The sequence below is a fragment of the Herpailurus yagouaroundi genome, unplaced genomic scaffold, assembly GCF_014898765.1.
Source record: "Herpailurus yagouaroundi ecotype Mexico unplaced genomic scaffold, PumYag 216, whole genome shotgun sequence".
Taxonomy (NCBI): Eukaryota; Metazoa; Chordata; class Mammalia; order Carnivora; family Felidae; genus Herpailurus; species Herpailurus yagouaroundi.
Window position 1 is genome coordinate 4,783,412 of NW_024412447.1, and position 20,769 is coordinate 4,804,180.

The 20,769-nt window shown below is 45.7% G+C and overlaps 2 protein-coding genes across 2 annotated transcripts in view; both read left to right on the forward strand.

The window, feature by feature from the left end:
• The window catches only part of SMIM10L3 (small integral membrane protein 10 like 3), a 26,024-nt gene extending 7,553 nt beyond the window's left edge, over positions 1 to 18,471 (forward strand). The window contains exons 2-3 of the mRNA XM_040455641.1: positions 6 to 255; positions 18,361 to 18,471. Of these exons, the coding sequence (XP_040311575.1) occupies positions 6 to 255; positions 18,361 to 18,381 (271 nt within the window). The 3' untranslated portion in view covers positions 18,382 to 18,471. The remainder of the gene's footprint in view (positions 1 to 5; positions 256 to 18,360) is intronic.
• Positions 18,417 to 20,133, forward strand: FAM220A (family with sequence similarity 220 member A). The gene has a single exon (XM_040455846.1). It carries the CDS (start codon positions 18,442 to 18,444, stop codon positions 19,219 to 19,221), a length of 780 nt encoding a protein of 259 aa, XP_040311780.1. The 5' UTR covers positions 18,417 to 18,441; the 3' UTR covers positions 19,222 to 20,133.
• Positions 20,134 to 20,769: the final 636 nt, after the last annotated feature.

Here is a 20,769-nt window from a genome sequence, read left to right on the forward strand (position 1 = left end):
CGGAGCGCCGGGCGGCCCGAGTCCGCGGCCGGTCGGTGCGCGGCGGGCGGGCGGCGGGCGCCGGTCTATATGGCGGCGGCTCTGTCGGGCCTGGCTGTCCGCCTCTCGCGCTCGGCCGCCGCCCGCTCCTATGGGGTCTTTTGCAAGGGGCTGACCCGCACGCTGCTCATCTTCTTCGACCTGGCCTGGCGGCTGCGCATCAACTTCCCCTACCTCTACATCGTGGCTTCCATGATGCTCAACGTCCGCCTGCAGGTGAGTGAGCCGCGCTCGCCTGGTCCCCTCCCGTGACCCTCCCGAGCGCGGGACCGCCCGCGCCGCCCTCCCCTCCCCGGACGGCGAGGATGTTGACAGGAACTGCCAAGCTGGATGCTGAGTGTGCGCCAACCACCGTGCATTTCTCCTGCACCCCACGGAAGAAAAATCCTCGGAGGTTATTGTTGTTCCCTCTGCAAAGGAGGCTGCGGGCGGGGTGGAGCGGCTTGCCCTGGCTGAGGGCCTACAGCTGGGGCGTGGGGTCCGCGGGGATGGTGGATGCTGGCACCGGTGGAAAGGCCCGGGAGAGGAAATTGTGCCCAGAAGGTTGCAAAAGGTTAGGTTTGCGAGATGGGGTTGTGGTTGAGTCTGCTAGTTACCAAACTTGACAAAGCTTTTCAGAAGATTATTTGTGAAACTGAAAAGGATTAGTTGATGTTTGATACGTGTATTTTCTCTCTCCTGGTCGGAGTGGAGGTGGGGTGAGGGTGAAGAGGGGACATAATATTAAGTGGAAGAGGCAGAGACGCAAAACGTTTCAGAGTCCCAAAACTATTCAGATGTGAAATGGTAGACACATACACACTCGGAACCCTGGAGATCACTTTTGCTATAAATGACAGTTTTACATCCCTTGAATTAGCGATGTTTTTTGCTAGTAGGATGGAAAGTTGTCAGATTGAGAAGTATTCCTTTACAGGTGTGTCATAGATGGCTAAATACCGAACTCCTGTTGGATTCCGTTTACACAGCTTGGGGTGCCTGCCTCAGGCTTTGATGGAGGAGGCACAGGTTCCTGCCCTCCTGGAGTTTACAGTCTGACAGTACTTGTGTTGCTTCCTGGTGTGCAAAATGAGGAAGCCTGAGTGGTAGGACCAGGCACGTTGAGACCGTGTGGGTGTTGTTCCTCACCCTGGTTTGGTTCTATCAGAACGGAATTATCTCTGTGCCTGGACCTTTAGGTTCTGGGTGCCTATCACTGGTGATGGTAGGCTACTTAAAACCAGTTCTTGATCAAAATTGTGTTAAGGTGAGATGAGATGAACCTGCATATCTACTTCAAGATCCAAATCGGGATATTTTTATGTGAATGAGGGCTTGTGGTATCCGTAAACTAAGGTACCAGACCAGAAGATCTTTCCAGCAGGTGGTATGAACGAGTCAAGTGTGCTGGGTGTGGGGACTGGGGTAAACCAGAAAGCCTGTGCTCTAGCCAGTTGCCACCAGCCAACTGTTGTTTGCCAGATCTAGTGATTTCCAAGAGAAATCGGAAATAGTGATTTTTTGATACCAGATTAGCTCAAATTTGAAAAAAGTAAACTTTGGCCAAAACAAAACATGGCTTCAGGCTATATTTGACCCCCAAGTTCCTGCTTTGGAACCTTTAGTCTAGAACTGCATTAATGCTTTGCAGTTACATATACAATTACAAGAACTTAAAAAAATAAAAAAAAAATAGTAAATATTAAAAAGGGGCGCCTGAGTGGCTTAGTCGGTTGAGCATCCAACTCTTGATTTTGGCTCAGGTCATGATCCCAGGGTCGTGGGATTGAGCCCCATGTCAGGCTCCATGCTTAGCATGGAGCCTGCTTAAGATTCTCTCTCTCTCCTCTTCTTCCCCACTCACACTCTGATTCTCTCTAAAATAATAAAAATCACCTTTGTCATATGTCCAGTTATCTATTTATGACCACCCCCTAGTCCAAAGTACCATAATCACTCACCTGGACCATCTATTTTTCACCAGGCAGTAGACGAGTCTTTTTTTTTTTTTTTAAACATAGATGCCATTTCCCACAAAACAACAGAACAAAACTTCTCATGGTGCACAATGTAGTTCATGCATTTTTATCCTGCAGATCTGGCTTTTGCCTACCTCTCTTAACTTCTCACTTGAATTTCTCCTTGTTTACTATTCTCTCTCACACTCCTCCGTACTCTTTGTACTCTTCTGCTCCTGGCCATTTGCACAGGCTGTTCTTCCTTTGGTTCTTTGAATGCTGATACAGTTTCACACTTCAGCTCTGATTTCAGAGAGGACTTGTGTGATCACCCTATCTGTATGATTTTGCACTTGCTCTCTTCATTGCAAGGATATTGAAGGCTTGCCTGTTTAAGTAGTAAGAAATAAAGAATTCCATTTCTAAATAGCATTTCTTTTTTAAAAAAAATTAAAAAATTTTTTTTAACGTTTATTAGTTTTGAGACAGAGAGAGACAGAGCATGAACGGGGGAGGGTCAGAGAGAGAGGGGGAGACACAGAATCTGAAACAGGCTCCAGGCTCTGAGCTGTCAGCACAGAGCCCGACGCGGGGCTCGAACTCATGAGCCGTGAGATCGTGACCTGAGCCGAAGTCGGACGCTTAACCGACTTGAGCCACCCAGGCGCCCCAGCATTTCTTTTTTTCTTAAAGAATTCCATTTCTAACATCATGCTTAGGGTTTCCAAATCTCACTGGTTGGTAGTTGTTTGAGAATCTCTGGAACTGTTACTCAAGTACAAATTTCATAACAAGGAATCTGCACTGTTAGGATTGAGGGTAGATGCATATAAGAGGAGGGAAGGGAGCTTTATTTGGAGTGGTTTGGGCACTCACAAGAGCTCAACATGCACCAATCCCCAAAGCCCAGAATGGGTGATTTGGTGCCAGTTAATAGTCCAGGTGCAGCGTGGCGGTAGAGAATTCTGGGAGCTGAGCTGTGGGAGTAGAGTGCGGGCTTGTTCAGTTCAGGGGTGAGTGGGGGCGAGGGAGGCACAAAGTGGTTACCGGGTCCACTAAGAACTGCGTGAGGATTTTAGGTTTGCTCCTGGGCTTGATCAAGTGCTGCAGCAGCTAGCACATGCTGAGGGGGAGACGGTGGAGGTGGGGGAACTTTTTCTTTCCTGTGATAGTCACATCTGCTGCTTTATTTTATTTATTTTTTTAACATTTATTTTTGAGAGAGAGACCGACCGGCCACGAGTGGGTGAGGGGGCAGGGAGAGAGGGAGACACATTATCCGAAGCAGGTTCCAGGCACTGACTGTCAACACAGAGCCCAATCAATGTAGGTCTCGAACCCCCAACCATGAGACCATGAGCTGAGTTGAAGTTGGGCCCCCGACTGAGCCAGGAGCCCCACAGCTGCTGCTTTAAATGCCCCTGTAGGTTTAGAGTTTCTGTTCATTTGTGGACAATTACTAACTTACCTGATTTAAGGGTTTAATGATTCCAGCCTCTTGTAAAGGGAAGTGCTGTGGGAAATAGAATCTGAGCAAGAGGACAGCCGCAGGTCATTGACGCCTTTTTACTCAGAACACCCTGTACCCATCCTCTCCGTTACAGGGGTGCTGGAGTAAAGGACGCTAATTCCCACTTGGTTACTTAGGACCCCCACATCATTTGTTTGTGGGGCAGCGACACATTCTCAGGAGGTTGACATCTGTTTAACGTGAAAGATGATTAAATAGATGCAAAAGGGTTTTGTAAACTGAGAAGGGTTATGATTTTAAAATATTGTTTGCAAGCAATCCTTAATCTGCTAGAGTCCTTAGCATCCTGCTTCTTTATACAGAATCTGAAATACAAGGCTGTGGAAAATTAAGAATCCATCCGGAACACTAAATGTAGTAAAAGCAAGATGATAGATTGTGCTGAGAACCTTCGTAACAAGTTAGGCCTCCAACTTTGCAGTTCTGCCGCCCATGGGAAGAATTGAGTATCTTAGGCCCTGGTCACCAGATTCTTAGAACCATTAAAAAGGCCTCAAAAGGGTGAGAGAAAAGACTCGGTGAAGGTGGATGACAGCTGTCACACTGAGCAATGTCATGGTCTTCCTTCACGTCAGCCACGTTGCCCTGGGCTGCTCCTAATTGCTCTGTCGTAGTCTCCCTTCTGATGAACTTTCTAAATCCACAGCTCCGTGTTTTCCTGTTTGCCTGTCACTTGAAAATCTGTACTCATTTATTCCAATCAGGTAAAAGAATTCTGGAGTGTGGAGTGTAGGTGGGGTGGGGGAGCTGGTTCCTGTTCTAAATAGAGGGGTGGGTTTCATTGATTAGGTGGCATTTGAGCAAAACCTTGAAGGCAGTGAGGGCTTTAGCTGTGGAGACAGGGAGATGTGTAGGTTAGAAGAGTATCTCATATACTCTTGTAGGGCAGAGAAGGCCTTACAGCTGGTGCAAGCCCCGTGTGTTCTAGAACAGCAGGAGGCTGGTGCGTGAAGCAGGTGCCAGGAGACTCAGACAGAGAGGTTTAGGGGCATTGAAAGGACTTCGGCTTTGATTCAGACTAGATGATTTTGTGTCTGAACAATTTAAAAAAGTAAAGATCCCAGATCGTCCTTGCAGGGTCAAGTGCAGCTTGAAAGGAGCCTTATTTTGTTGCTTGATTGGTAGGAAATGATAGAATATTAAGAAAACGTTGTATAAACTTAAAAGCTTTGTGAAATCTTAAGAGGCCAAGTCAAAATCATCAACTCAGTTAGGAATTTGTTCCAGCTCCTGAAATAAGGAACAACTATATACTTTGAGATGAGAAATACCAAACATGCGGGAAACAAAAATACTATGCAATTCAAATGAATGCTTGAATCATGGTTTGTTTCTTATAAACTTTTGAAAAATTTGTAACCTATGTAAATAGGCTGAAATAGGTTTAAAAAACTTTGAAACCTATATAAAATAGGTTGTACATTGAATACATTGAAAAAACAGTATAGTGAAAACCTGTATCCTTGAATCAAGTTATTTTTAAGTCTCGCACAAAGTCCTATAACGGTTCAAGCAGATATTAAAGTGTATGTGTTAGATCTATATGTACTAATGTTAAAAGATACCAACCACATATAAAGTGAAGAAAAGTAAGGTAAAAACCATTTTTTCGGGACGCCTAGGTGGCTCAGTCAGTTGAACATCTGACTCTTGATTTCGGCTCAGGTCATAATCTCATGGTTTGTGAGTTCAAGCCCACATCGGGCTCTAGACTGACAGTGTGGAGCCTGCTTGGGACTCTCTCTCTTTGTCCTTCCCCTGCTCACATGGTTTATCTCTCTTTCTCTCAAAATAAATAAATAAACTTAAAAAAAAAAAGTTAAAGCATTGTTTTCAGGATGCCTGGTGGCCCAGTTGGTTGAGACTCTCTCTCTCTTTTGTTTTTTTAATTTTATTTAAATTCAAGTTAACATATAGTGTAATAAGGGTTTCAGGAGTAGAATTCAGTGATTCATCACTTACATGTAACACCCAGTTGAGCCTCTACTCTTGGTTTCATCTCAGGTTATGATCCCAGGGTTGTGAGATTGAGCCCCCTGTCGGTTTCCACACCGGGCATGGAGCCTGCTTGAGATTCTTTCCCTCTCTCTCTTTCTCTGCCCCTCCCCTCTTTGGGCTCTGGCTCTCCCTCGTGTGTGCGCATGCGCGCGCTCTCTCTCTCTCTCTCTCTCTCTCTCTCTCAAAAACAAATAAGACCCCATTTTTTCATAAATGTGTTGGTCAGTGGCAAACTGGGAGGAGTGGCTCCAAGTCAGGAGGGAGCCTGAGCATTGCTTCTCAAATGACCTGTGGAGAAGGACCAGTGTTTCTTTGCCTCTACAGACAGCGTGGCTTACAAACAACAACCATTTATTTCTCCCAGTTTTGGACACCCAGAAGTCCGAGACCAAGGCACCAGCATGGCCATGCCCTTGTGAGACCCCTCCTGGCTCATAAGCCTGTGTCTTCTCGCTTGTCCTCTCCTGGTCAGGCCTGGGGTTCTCTCTGGGGCCACTTTGTAAGAACACGGATCCCATTCATGAAGGTTCTCCTTTCATGACCTACACACTTTCCAGAGGCTTCGCCTCCTAATACCATCATCTTTGGGGGTTGGGGTTTCAGCATATGAATCTTGGGGGGGGGGGGAACAAACATTCAGACCATAGTACCTTCTGATAGCTTTGTAAAGACCAATAAAAATGAATTGCTTTCACATGGAAAAGAACGAACTTGAACTCTTACCTTAGTCTGTATATAAAAATTCACTGAAAATGGATCAAAGACCTAAACACACAAGCTAAAACTGAAAAGCTCTTTTTAAAAAAAAAATTTTTTTTTTTTTAACGTTTATTTATTTTTGGGACAGAGAGAGACAGAGCATGAATGGGGGACGGGCAGAGAGAGAGGGAGACACAGAATCTGGAAGCAGGCTCCAGGCTCTGAGCCATCAGCGCAGAGCCTGACACGGGGCTCGAACTCACGGACTGCGAGATTGTGACCTGAGCTGAAGTCGGACGCTTAACCGACTGAGCCACCCAGGCGCCCCAAAAACTGAAAAGCTCTTAATGTTTATTTTTGAGAGAGAGAGACACACAGAACCCGGAGTAGGCTCCAGGCTCCACACTGTCAGCGCAGAGCCAGATGCAGGGCTCCAACTCATGAACTTCGAGATCATGACCTGAGCCGAAGTTGGATGCTTGATCCACTAAGCCACCCAGGCACCCCCTGAAGAGCTCTTAGAAGAAAACATAGGGGAAAGTCTTCCTCAAAGCACAGGCAACAAAAGAAAAAGTAGATAAATTGGACTCCTTTAAGACTAAACTTAAAATTTTGTTTGTGAAAGGACACTATCAAGTGTGAAAAGGACAACTTACAGAATGGGAGAAGATGCAAATCATATTTATCTGATAAGAAAAGTGATGGCCCTGTTGGCCATGCCCTGTTCCTTGCCCTGGCCCTGCAGGTGGCCGGGGTGGGGGGGGTCAGCTTCTCTCTCTCAGACACCTGCAGCCCCTTTGAACCATCCCTACCCCAGAGGCATCACAGACCTGATGGTTGAGGGACTGCTCATTTCTTACTGGCAGAGTTTCCCAACCCAGACTTGGGACCCCCCACGCCAAGCTTCCAAGAGCCTCCACTCACAGCCCCAGGTACACATATGAGTCACAGTCCTCACAGACTGAGAAATACTTCCCTGTCCCAGCCGCGCCCCGCCCCCCTCACCCCCTCAGGATGCCTCCTCTCTGCCAGGGAGGCAGTGAAAGCCAATGCTGGGGGGAAAATTAGTCTTTAGGGGAATGCACATCAAAACCACAATGAGAGTACCACTTAACATCCATTAGGATGGCTATGATAAAATTTTAAAAAGGAAAAAAAATACTGGCTAAGATGTGGAGAAATTAGAACCCTAGTGCACTATTGGTAGGAATGTAAAGTGGTGCAGTTGCTGTGGGAAAGCTTGGTGGCTCCTCAAAAAGTTCAACATAGAATCACTATGTGATGCAGAAGTTCCACTTTTATGCATGTATCCAGAAGATTTGAAAGCAAGGACTTAGACACCTGTACTCCATGGTTCACAGCAGCACTACTCACAGGAGCCAAAATGTAGATGTAACCCAAGTGTCCATCACAGATGAGTGGATAAACCAGATTGTGTCTGTACAATGGAATATTATTCAGCTTTCAAAGGGAATACAGTTCTGATACCTGCTATAAGTCGGATGAACCTTGAGCCATGATGCTAAATGAAATGTCAGACACAAAAGGACACTTACATGAGGTCCCTAGCGAAGTCAAATTCCTAGGGACAGAAAGTAGAATGGCATTTGCCAGGGGTTGGTGGAAGGGAGGAATGGGGAATTGTCTAATGGAGACAGATTTTCAGTTTGGGAAGATGAAAAAGTTCAGGAAGCGGATGGTTGTCATGGTTTCACAGCAGTGCAGATGTCCTCCATGCCACTGAACTACTCTCGGAAGTGGTTAAAATGATAGATTTAATGTATATTTTACAATTTTTAAAGTGATTGCTAGAAAAATGATCACATCCTTGGATATCGTGTCAACGTTGTCATAAAGGTTTGTTTTTTTCTTTTTAAGTTTGTTATTTAAGTGATCTTGGCACCCCACATGGGGCTTGAACTCATGACCCAGAGATCAAGAGTAACATGCTCTTCTGACTGAACCAGCCAGATGCCCCTCTGAGTGTCTCTTAATTCTGTTGTTCTGTGATCATGGTAACAAACTGGGGAAAGGGGATTATAGGGCGGTGGCTCCTGCCTTTACAAGAACTTTGGCTTGTACTCTGCGTGAAATGGGAGATGGTTCACTGAGATGTGACTTAATGTGATTTACTTTTTTAAAGGACCATTTTTTTTTTAAAACCTTTATTGGAACATTCAGATATACACAGAGTAGCTATATATGCATGTCTCCATCACCCGTCTTCAGTAAAGCTCCGCTCTTTGCTCATCTTGTTTTACGTTTTTCCTCAGGCCTACACCATCTTTGTCTCCTCACCTCACCCTGGGGCGTTTTAAAAAAAAATCTCAGACTGGATCACTGTTTTGCTTTTTAACTTTTACTCTGAAATGCTTGGACTTGGAGAAAAGTTGTGAAAAGAGTACCAAGGGCTCCCATAGACCCTTTGCCCACCTTCTAATGTTGGGGGGATGACTGTATCGTGGCACAGTTCTCAAAACTGAGAAATGAACATCAGTCCGATACTATTTGGATATCACCAGTTTTTCCTGCTACGTCCTTTTTCTTTTCCAGAACCCCATGCTGCATTTAGTTGCTGCGTCTCCTCCAATCAGTGACACTTCCTTAGCCTCGTCTGGTCTTTTCTGTCCATCAGTTGGACATCCAGGCTGTTTTCACTTTTGGGCTGTTACGAGTCATGCTCCTTGGGAACATTCACATACAGGGTTTGTGTGGACGTTTTCATTTCTCTTGGATATTAGCTAGGAGTTATTGTATAACAATAATCCTGTTTTGAACCATTTCACAAGGGTCACTCCTGCACACCACAGTTGAGGGTGGAAGCAGGGAGACTCTTGGGAATGCTGGAGGGAAACGGGCCGAGGCACCTCATCAGCAGGGGAGATACTGGGAGGCCCTTGCCGTGTGGTGTATTTTGGTGTTTGAGCCAACACACCTTCCTTAAAAGACATGGTGTGTGAGAGAGACTCAATCACGTTTCTTGTGAACTACCCATGTTCTTGGCCCATTTTTCTGTTGTGTTTTGGTGGTGGTCTCAATTTCTTAGAGTCTTGTTGAAAAGGATTTTGTTTTAGCTACTTGCCTTTATGGTGTGTGTTTGACATACTGAAATTTATTTTTTAATCTTGTTTCTTCCTTCCTTCCTCCCTTCCTCCCTTCCTTCCTACTTTCCTCCCTACCTAAGTCCAGTGTGGAGCTTGAACTCACAACCCTTAGATCAAGAGTTACACGTTCTCAACGACTGAGCCAGCCATGCACCCCCGAAATTTATTTTTATGTAGTTAAATTTAATAATCTTTTCTGACCTTTGGGTTTGTCCTAGTCAGAAGGCCTTCCCAACTCTTAGGTTATGACGAATTCAGCCCTATTTTATTCTGGTAAATATGTATATATATTGTGATACGGATCCAAACTGCACTGCCATCAAAACTTGGTGTGAATGACATTTTTGTCCTTGCGTGTATGTTAACTTGTGTGTGTGTAAGCTTCGAGAAGAGCCCTGTTTGTCCTAACACCAGCACCTAGAACAGTCCTGCTCAGTGTCGGGGCTCAGTGAACACTTACATGTTGAATCTGTAGCAGCAAATCGTAGGAGTAGAATCCCGGAGGAAAGGTTATATGCCCTTGTGAATAATTTTTCAAGTAAACACCCAACTTGCCCTCCCCTGGGGTTTCTCGTACTCTGCTTCCTCCGGCGATGCAGGGGGTACCTCTGGGTGCTCCCCGTTCGCTGGTCGGCCACCGCAGCTGGGTCTGGGCTTCTACCCCTCCACGGAAACGCACTGGTGTGTGTTGAGGCCACTTAACACGGTGCCATCAGCGGGCAGTGCTGTGTGTCCTGCTTTACAGAACCCCTCAGCCGCGTTATTGTTCATCCCCTAAAACAGTGTCGACGATGGTGCTGACCGCAGCTGTGTATCTGAGGCCGGTCAGAGGGGACGCCAGGCGCTTTCACACATTGAGTCCTCACAGCACCGTGAGGACAGAGGACTGTCTGAGGCCCCCGAGCCGGGACACAGCCTGGCCCTCAGACGTGTGAGTGTGCCTTTGGTCTGGGTGAGAGGAGGACGACACAGGGCGGTGGCTAGTGAGAGCTGCACAGTTGGCTCTTAAGGGCAGGTATGGTCGGAATGTGCTGAGTGATTAGTGACAGGAGCTCTGCACTCGCAGTGCTTCCTGTGGTTATGATTCAGCTTAATGTGGACATGACTGAGTTGTTCTGTTTCTCATCCTCTAAGCAGGGTAACAATTTTTAAGTTTTACTTTTTTAAACTTAAAAGTTTATTTATTGTGTGTGTGAGAGAGAGAGTGTGTGTGCGAAAAGGGGAGGGGCAGTGAGAAGGAAGGGAGAGAATCCCAAGCAGGATTTGCCCTGTCAGCGCAGAGCCCCATGTGGGGCTTGAACTCACGAACCCTGAGATCATGACTTGAGCTGAAATCGAGAGTCGGACGCTTACCAACTGAGCCACCCAGGTGCCCCTAGATTTTAGTTTTTATTTCCTTAAGTAATCAGCATGTCCACCATGGGGCTTGAAGTCACGACCCCAAGATCAGGAGTTGCACGCGCTTCCGACTGAGCCAGCCTGGTGCCCGTAAGCTGGGTAGCAATTTGAGGAATGTGTGTTGGCCACTTGCTCAGTCTGATGGTTTTAGTCACGAGCGCAGCGATGTTAAGGTCTGCGAATGTTCACGTCTGGAAGCCGGGCGAGGCCAGGATGGGCCTGGAAGCGTGTTTGTGAGCCATTGTAAGGCAGGACGCCAATCCAAGCCCATTGTCCCAACCCTGCTGTTGAGCTGTCTTCTCGCCAGCCCCCTTTGGGAATAGCCTTGCCAGCTGGCTTTCAGCAGCATAGAGGCCAGGATATTTTTAGTTTATGGAGCAGTGTATCCAGACTGTCAGGTCCCTGAGGCCATTAATAGCTCAGGTTAGAGAAGGTAAGGTGACAGCAGTCAGAGAAGGCAGCAGCTGCCTAATTGGGTCAGGCCTATTGTCATGCAGCGGGTCAGCTGCGTCCAGCAGGCAAGGATTTTGGTGGAAGATGATTTCTCGTGTCTGGACTGGAGATCATGGGTATACCCAGATAATCCTGTTGCCCTGTGCACATGACCCCTCTGGTCTTGTGGTTCCATTTTCAACCTGTGTCATCTTTTTGTGGGGGGATGTGGGGTGAGGGAGTACATTCAAGAATTTACTTCCAGTATTGCCCTTGATTTTTCCTGAATCATACTGTCTTGAACTTCAAAATAGACTCCTTCCTTCATTCTGATGGTCAACGTTTTGGGGGATAAGTTTGTTTGCCACAGTTTATGTTGCTTATTATTGGGGAGTGGAAATGAGATTTCTAGGGACAAGGACAGTTAACTGTATAATCGTGTATAACTGTATAACTATAATTGTGTACTTTATTGGGTACAACATAATGTACCTATATATATATACACATATATATATATGTAACGGAGTGAGAATAAGTTACAAAAAATATTTCACAAAGACAAATACCACGTGATTTCACTTATATGTGGAATCTAAAAAACAAAACAAATGAATACACGAAAGCAGAAACAGACCCATAAATACAGAGAACAGACTGATGGTTGCCAGAGGGGAGGGGGTTGGAGAGATGGGAAAAATGGGTGAAGGGGGACGGAAGTACAGGCCTCTAGTTATGGAGTGATTAAGTCACGGGCACGGAAGGTACAGCATAGAGGATATAGTCAGTGGTGCTGTGATAGTGTTGTATGGTGACAGATGGTGGCCACCCTTGCAGGGCAGAGCATGATGCATAGAATTGTCAGGTCACTTCGTTGGACACTTGAAACTCATCTAACTACTTCAATAAGACAATATTTCATAAATGACTACATGCTTAGAAGTTATTTGAAAGTTATTTCTGGCTCTCAAAATATAAGTAATGTGTGTGTCTAATATCGGAAGAGTTAGCTAGTTGAGGAATCAGAGCCAAAATGTTTTCCTGGACCTGAAGTACTTTTGTCAAGAGATTAAATACATAATTACTGAATTTACTAAAGAAGTAGATCTTCAGTGAACAGTTTATTCTATCGGGGCATCTGGCTGGCTCAGTCAGAAGAGCATGCGACTCTTGATCCTTGGGGTTGGGAGTTCGAGCCACATGCTGGGTGTAGAGATTACTAAAAAAAACAAAGAAACTTAAAAAAAAAAACACAAGAATTCTAGGGGTGCCTGAGTGGCTCAGTTGGTTGAGTGTTTGACTCTTGATTTTGGCTGAGGTAATGATCTCAAGGTTCATGGGATCAGGCTTGTGCTGACAGTGCAGAGCCTGCTTGGGATTCTCTATCCTTTGTTCTCTGCTCTCCCCACCCCTCTCGCATGCATGCTCTCTCAAAATAAATAAATAAACTAGGGGCGCCTGGGTGGCGCAGTCGGTTAAGCGTCCGACTTCAGCCAGGTCACGATCTCGCGGTCCGTGAGTTCGAGCCCCACGTCGGGCTCTGGGCTGATGGCTCAGAGCCTGGAGCCTGTTTCCGATTCTGTGTCTCCCTCTCTCTCTGCCCCTCCCCCGTTCATGCTCTGTCTCTCTCTGTCCCAAAAATAAAAATATAAAAAAAAAAAAGTTGAAAAAAAAACTAAAAAACCCTGTTGTAGCATTAATAAATATGTGATTATTTTAGTGGTACCTCAGCTAAGTATTTTAACACAATTCTGGAAAACCTCCATCTTTCTGAACGGCACTAAGTTCTAGTACAAGGACATACTGAAAATGGTTAGAACTAACTTTCCTGAGATTTGGCCCCTGTTAAATGACGTGTTTTTTTCTTAAGAATTTTTTTAAAACCTATTTTAATATGTATTAAAAATATATTTGAGAATGCTTCAATTTCAGAAAAAATGTTCGTTTAGTACATTTCAAATCAGTAAAGTAAATGGAAGGTTTGAAAGAATGTGCTTTGCAAAGTTACTTTGAAAGAACTGGCCAGGGAAGCTGATGAGATTTTGAGGTGGTGAACTTTGAAAGTACATTTCACCCTTGAACAATGTGGGGGGTTAGGAATGCTGACTGCTGTGCAGGTGAAGATCCACATATACATTTGACTCCCCCCCCCCCCCCACACAAACCTAACCTTCCAATAACATAGTTGATTAACATGTGTTTTGTATCATATACTGTATTCTTACAAAAAATAAGCTAGAGGAAAGAAAACGTTATCTTCAGGAAGAGAAAATACATTTTATAGAACTGCACTATATTTATTGAAAAAGACCTGTGCATTTCAAACCGGTGTTGTTCAAGGGTCAGCTGTATTGGTTTTGAATTGTCCCCAGAATCCATACTTACAAGATTGCACCTCTTAAAAGTTCTCATCACAGGAAAAGAATTGTGATTATGTGTGGTGATGGATGTTGACTTGTGGTGATCATTTTGTAATATTTGCAAATATTGAATCATGTCATACACCTGAAACTAATATAATGTTAGGTCAGTTAAAAAAAGTGTATTTTACATTTGTGTATTACTTTATAGTGTTCAAATACATTTTTATCAGGTCTGTACAGAAATGGTCACATTTCTATTGGTAAAAAGTTGGGTTTTTTTGTTTTTTGTTTTTTTTTTTTTAGTTTATTTATTTATTTTTAAATTTTTTTTTAACGTTTATTTTTGAGACAGAGAGAGACAGAGCATGAATGGGGGAGGGCCAGAGACAGGGAGACACAGAATCTGAAACAGGCTCCAGGCTCTGAGCTGTCAGCACAGAGCCTGACGTGGGACTCGAGCTCATGGACCGTGAGATCATGACCTGAGCCGAAGTTGGACACTTAACCGACTGAGCCACCCAGGCGCCCCTAGTTTATCTATTTTTGACAGAGACAGAGTGAGAGCATGAGCTGGGGAGGGGCAGAGAGAGAGGAAGACATAGAATCCGAAGGAGGCTCCAGGCTCCCAGCTGTCAGTACGGAGCCCGACGCAGGGCTCAAACTCACAAACTGTGAGATTATGACCTGGGCCAAAGTCGGACGCCCAACCGACTGAGCCACCCAGGCGCCCCTATTGGTAAAAAGTTTTGAGCATGCCCTGCAAATAGAGATGTATGTACTTATTTATGAACTATACATTTTGCTCTACCAAAATATGGTATATATTGTAAAACATGGAAAAAGTTAAAAGGGCAATGAGATAAAATGAACTAGACACAGATCATCTGGTATTTTCTCCTCTGTTCGTTGAGGTGGGATCACTCCATTTAGCAACTGCTAGACTAGAAGACTGTATGAAGTTTAGCGTTTACTTGGAGCTAAGTTGTTTGTGTAAGAAACACGACTAACCACCCTCTTTTTGAAGCGCTCAGTGCCGTTGGTGTCTATGACCATGAGTTTCTCAAGGTGCTTTGTGCCTTCCTCCTTGGTGGCTCTGGTGGGCCCCGTGCTAGATCTTGGTCGGACCCGGCCTTCTGTATCGTACCATCTTTCTGTCTTCTCTTTTTTTTTTTTTTTTTCAACGTTTATTTATTTTTGGGACAGAGAGAGACAGAGCATGAACAGGGGAGGGGCAGAGAGAGAGGGAGACACAGAATTGGAAACAGGCTCTAGGCTCTGAGCCATCAGCCCAGAGCCCGACGCGGGGCTCGAACTCACGGACCGCAAGATCGTGACCTGGCTGAAGCCGGACGCTTAACCGACTGCGCCACCCAGGCGCCCCTCTGTCTTCTCTTTGGACGTGTTTTACCAGGGCCATCATTTTATCTACCTCCCCAGAGCTGGAGACTTCAGAATTAGGTCCTCAGTTCTGACATCACTCTTGAGCTCACGACTTGATTAATAATCCAGTTGCTTGCCCAGTTCCCATAGTCAGCCTCTTTGTGTCCCCATCTGAGCTGTTTGGTGCTCCTCCCGACCTGCTGCTCCTTTACGTTCTCTGTTAATGACACCTTCGTTACCCAGAATCGAAAGTCAGAGAAACCTGTGGTTGTCTCTCTTTCTGCCATCTGTCAGCCACCAACTGGGAAAATGCTCCATCTCTCCCCTTCCCTCACAGCTTCACTTCTTTCCCTGCACTATTGGAATAACCTCCTAATTGGTCTAACGTGATTCTTGTCCAGTCTAGCCACCACACTGCAGCCAAGTAATTAATCTGAAATGCACATCCAGCCCAAGAAGATCCCTCAGTGACTTTCCATCACCTGCTGATGGAGGCCACGCTCCCTGAACTGTGGCCACTGCCTCTCGTGAGCTCCTGTTGGCTCCACGGCCCCATCCCTTAGCTCTCTGCTCCTGCTTCAGCCTCCAGTAATACCTGTTTATTTCCTTCCCAGTGTACCCTCTTTAACTTTTCAAAAAATGTAATACAACACTCCTCTAGCTTAGAGGAGTCTCCTAGTTCCCCTAGTTCAAGAAACTGCAGCTTTCTGCCTCCCATTTCTCTGTCCCCGGTGCCAAGCCTTTCAGGTACAGCTGGTTCTCCTGGTGCATGTTTCTCTGTCTTGGAATTACATTGTGTTTTTGCTTCTGGACTCTTCACTCTTAGGCTTTGTCTTTGTGTTACTGGGAGATATGAGTGTCAGCTCTTTCACCGGCTTCTGCCTCACGCCTCACTTTTGCATCCCTCCTTTTCCCAACAGAGTTGTGCGTTTTTGTTAGATCGATGCTCCTTAGGCTAGTCTCTTAGAAAAATTATTAAATACAATTTATGTATTTCTTTATTTTACATGTATTGATGCTCTGGGGTTATGGTTGTTTGTTTTTTTTTTTTTTTTTATTTTTATTTTTTTGGGGGGGGACACAGAGAGACAGAGCATGAATGGGGGAGGGGCAGAGAGAGAGGGAGACACAGAATCGGAAACAGGCTCCAGGCTCCGAGCCATCAGCCCAGAGCCTGACGCGGGGCTCGAACTCACGGACCGCGAGATCGTGACCTGGCTGAAGTCGGACGCTTAACCGACTGCGCCACCCAGGCGCCCCTATGGTTGTTTTTTAAAGGAGCCCAGGTCAACATTTTTTTTTCACTCGTTAATGAGGGAACTATTGAGATATTATGATCAGTTTAAAGAAAAATTTAGGGGTGCCTGGGTGGCTCAGTTGGTTGAACGTCTGACTCTTGATATCAGCTCGGGTCATGATCTCATGGTTTGTGGGTTCGAACCCCTCATCGGGCTCTCTGCTCTCAGCACAGAGTCTGCTTCAGATCCTCTGTCCCCCTTTCTCTTTGCCCCTCCCCAACTTGTGTATGCAGTCTTGCCCACAAAATAGATAAACGTTTAAAAAATTTTTAAAGGAGAATTTAGACAAAACATACATTATCAGGAATGCCACAGTGAAGTTACGAGTGGGTGTAAAATTTGTATCAACAGAGGAATAATCATTTGCATTCCTCTGGACAAAACGTTTATTTCTTTGGATAAGAAATAATTTGCCAGGGTGCCTGGGTGGCCCAGTCGATTGAAGGTCCAACTTTTGGTTTCAGTTCAGGTCATGATCGTAGGGTTGTGGGATTGAGCCCCATGTCAGGCTCTGCACTGAGCATGGGGCCTGCTTAGGATTCTCTCTCTCTCCCCCTCTGCCCCCTCTGCTGCTTGCATGCTGTCTCTCTGTAAAATTAAAAAAAAAAAATTGCCTTCTCATATTTTCTATAACATACAGAGTTTGTGAAGCAGCTCAGAGAAAGGAGTAGGGCCCCGTAAACTTAGATAACCCTAAGGATGCACTGGACAGGGCACCCTGTCATCGGGTCTATTTCATGGCCTTTCACAGTCTTTCCTGACCTCTTTCCCGTTTGGAGCATAATGATGTCAAAGAAATATTGCTCTTGGTAACAGAAAAAGGCTGCTCCCATTAGGGTTGCAGGTGCAGCAAGAGTGTTAGCCATATGGGCCACCTTGAGTTTGCTCTTGAACAACACTGAGGTCACAAATCAACTTCTGTCCTGAAGTTTTCATGCAGAATCTAAGATTGGGTGTTTGTTTGTTTGTTTGTTATTTGAAAGGGTTCAAGTGAGCGAGGGGCAGAGAGAGAGAGAATTCCACAAGGGGCAGAGAGAGAGAGAGATAGAAGCAGGGCTCACTTGAAGTGGGACTCGCGTTTTTACCCCAGTGGGGCTAGTGTTCACCTGAAGCAGGGCTCAAGCTCACCTAGTGTGGGGCTCGTGGTTTGTTTTCTTGTTTTTGTGTTTTGTTTTGTTTTGTTTTGTTTTTTTTTTTTTTTACCTGAAGCAGGACTTGAGTTCACCCTATGGGGGACTTGAACTTACAAACCATGAGATCATCACTTGAGCCACAGTCAGATGCCTAAGCCCAAGAAACTTTCTCCTCATTTTCTTGGGCTTATAAAGTCGGATAAATTATTCTCTTACCAAAGCTCCAAAATTTGCTGCGGTTCCTGACCTGCCAGCTGTTCCTTACCACCTTGAGGCCATGATGTTGTATGCCAGGACCCCTCCACGCTGGCTTTTCCTGAGAGGGCTTTGTAGACATGAGATCCATAAATAAAGTTGACCTTGATTCCTTAAAACTGGCTTGTCATGCCTGAGTCACTGAGAATCATTCTCAAATAGGACACACATCAGGTAAGGCCTTGGTTTGCGTAATTGAATCACTTAATTATATTCTGATTAGAGAGAGGACAAATTTTTATTGAACCTACAGAAATAACTAAATAGCTCTGAAAAGTAGAAAGCCTAAGAGTGTATCTTTTTCTTATTTTTAAGTAAGTATTTTTAGGAAACACTGCATTAATAAAGTATTGGTTTTTTTGGTTTGTTTTTTAATATTGTTCTTTTTGTTATGATCTCTAATTGGTAGGTTGTCATCCTGTTTTTTTTTTCTTTTTAATATTTTACTTATTTTTGAGAGAGAGAGAGAGAGACAGAGTGTGAGCAGCAGAGGGACAGAGAGAGAAAGGGAGACAGAATTCGATGCAGGCTCCAGGCTCTGAGCTGTCAGCACAGAGCCTGACGTGGGTCTCGAATCCACCAACCGTGGGATCATGACCTGAGCTGAAGTCAGACGCTCATCTGACTGAGCTGCCCAGGCGCCCCCATCCTGTTTTCTATCAAAACGTAGGAATCCTTGGTACCAGAGACAGCTCAAGAGATCTTCATATTTGTCAGGAAACCACCTGATGTGTGTAGGCTCTTTTAAGACTCTGTCTTCCTAATAATATGTTAATTTGGTTATCTTTTCCAGGTTCATATTGAGATCCATTGAAGGCCTTCTGCTGACTGACAAAGGCAGGTCATCAGGCTACCACACCAGAAAACACACAGCATGAGGGACAGAGTGGGGGCTCTGGGCACCTGCCCCGGGAAGGTGAAGGGGGCAGGAGGGGACTCAGACAAGTTGCCGTGTGGACTTGAAGGAGCACAGGGGGAGAGCCCTTGCCCGTCCTCCCAGATGCACATGCCTGTGGATGACGTAGATGGAACTTCACAAAATGAGGAGTTGTCAACAGAAGTGAAACATGCTCTGAGTGAGGTCAGCCTCTCGCTTCATAGTGGCAACAAAGCTCTTCCGTGTTTGAAAGAATCATTAAGAAGAAGTTCAGCTCCCGCAGCGGCCCAGAGCAAGACTGTGGATCTGTCCTGTGCTCCTGCGGGAGAGCATTGTGCTGGGGTGTCGTGTTGGGGTGGGGGAGATCTGGCGAGGGGCTGGTCGGGAGGAGGGCCCAGGGCCAGCGACAGCCACGGAGGATGGTGCCACAAAGGAGAGCCTTGGGGGCCAGGACTACCGTGCCTTCAGAAACGGTCAGAAATGGGGATTTCTGAGGAGGACCTGCCAAGCGCTCTTCTAGAGGGGCGAGGCTCCGAGTCGGAACTGTCTTGCTTGCATCTCGTCCGGTCGACACTGCTGAGCGCACACCCTGAAGTACTCCTGACTGATGAGACAGAATGTGTTTTCCTTGGCTGTTCAAAGCCCGCGTTTTCAGAGCAAACAGAATACAAGAAAACGCTCTCACGTGTACGAAGTCTCTCAGCCGATCTGCAGACAACAGCAGGGTTGCTGGCTCTACCAGCTTTGGAGGTAGCGAATCCGTTTGGCCGTAGTTAAGGTGCGAGCACAACAATAAAAGTAGTGAGATTAATTTTAAAAGCTGTCTTAGAATGATTTCTTCAACACTGGTCTGGATGCCTGTTACGGGGCAGTGAGGTTCCTGCCTCAGTTGGTGTGAGCAAAGGAAGTGGAATTGAAAGTCCTGGGAAGTTGTTGATGCGGGAGGAGATTTTTTATCCTGCTTTAAATTGTGCTCAAAACACATTGAGTATTGGGCTGCCACTTCAAGGAGAACATTAATACATCCCGTATCAATATCAGGTTAGAACGTGAAGACTTAACGGAATTCTTTATGGATCTTCGGCACTCATTGCCAAGGGCTACTGCCCCAGGTACTGTGTCCCCAGGCCGTCTGCTCGGCTGCTGTTTGTACAAGCCAGCCCCTCCGTAGTTGACAGCTGTCCCCGTTTCCGCATTCTGTAGAATAATTTGGGGCTGCAGCACAATTTGACTTCTATCCTCACGTCTCCTCTCCTTCCACTGGAAACGCCATTTAAATGGAGGCCCTACAGTGAACGTTGCAATATTAAATGTACTTTTAGTATAGTCCTTTCTCAAACTGGGAGCCCTACCAGTGTCGCCTAAAATAAAAGCAAGCTTGGGACTTGTCTGCTGCAGCTCAGCTGGGGAGAGACGGACCTAGTGTTTCCCTTACAAGAAGGTTCCAGTTCCTAGGAGTGGAGGTATCTCTTATACTAACGTTTTTTCTGAGGTAACGCCTCTGGGTGTTGATAACTTCGATAAAGGTCACTTCAGAGCGTGGAGTTTTTAAGGAGTCCCAAAGTGAGACTTCACCGTTTTCGGGGCTATCAATTGCCTGTATCCGTTTGTGTGCCGTTTCAGTGTTTTGGGAAAGTGAAAAACGAAAACTTGTTACTTAGCATAATAAATGTCTTATTTTAAGCGTGTATAGCCTTGGCTCCCCTTGTCTGTTATCAACGCTGCCTTCCTCGTACTGAGAAGTCTCTTGGCGCCAGTCCAGGTATGCTGCTGGTTTAGAAGACCAGAAGCAAAGCCTGAAAAACCGAGAAGCCAGGTCGGAACTCAGCCCTCACTTTCCTCCCAGGATATAGCGAGAGGTGCTGTGATTCCCTGGGGCGGTGCTCACCACGATCACGGCCAGGCTGAAGGATGGTTGGGGCAGTGAAAACCCTGGTTAGAGGACCCCTGTTTGGGGTCAGTGATGGATGGTGAGGCGACACAGGGAAATGTTTTACAATGGGAACTGTTTTCTTGTCAAGCCCTCCCCTGCACCCTACCTTTGTTTTAAACTAAGTTTCCTCCTTTGGCACAGAACTTTCCATGACCCATCGACTGTTTTATTTCCTTTGTTTTATAAGTTACAAGTGTATACATTTTCAACCAATTGCAAAGAACAAATCTGGAATTCTCTATTTAGTACCAGATGCTAGGTTAATAAATTTGGAATATCTGGGGCACCTGGGTGGTTCAGTCAGTTGAGCATCTGCCCGGCTCAGGTTATGATCTCGTGGTTTGTGAGTTCGAACCCTGCATCGGACTCCCTGCTATCAGCGTGGAACCCGC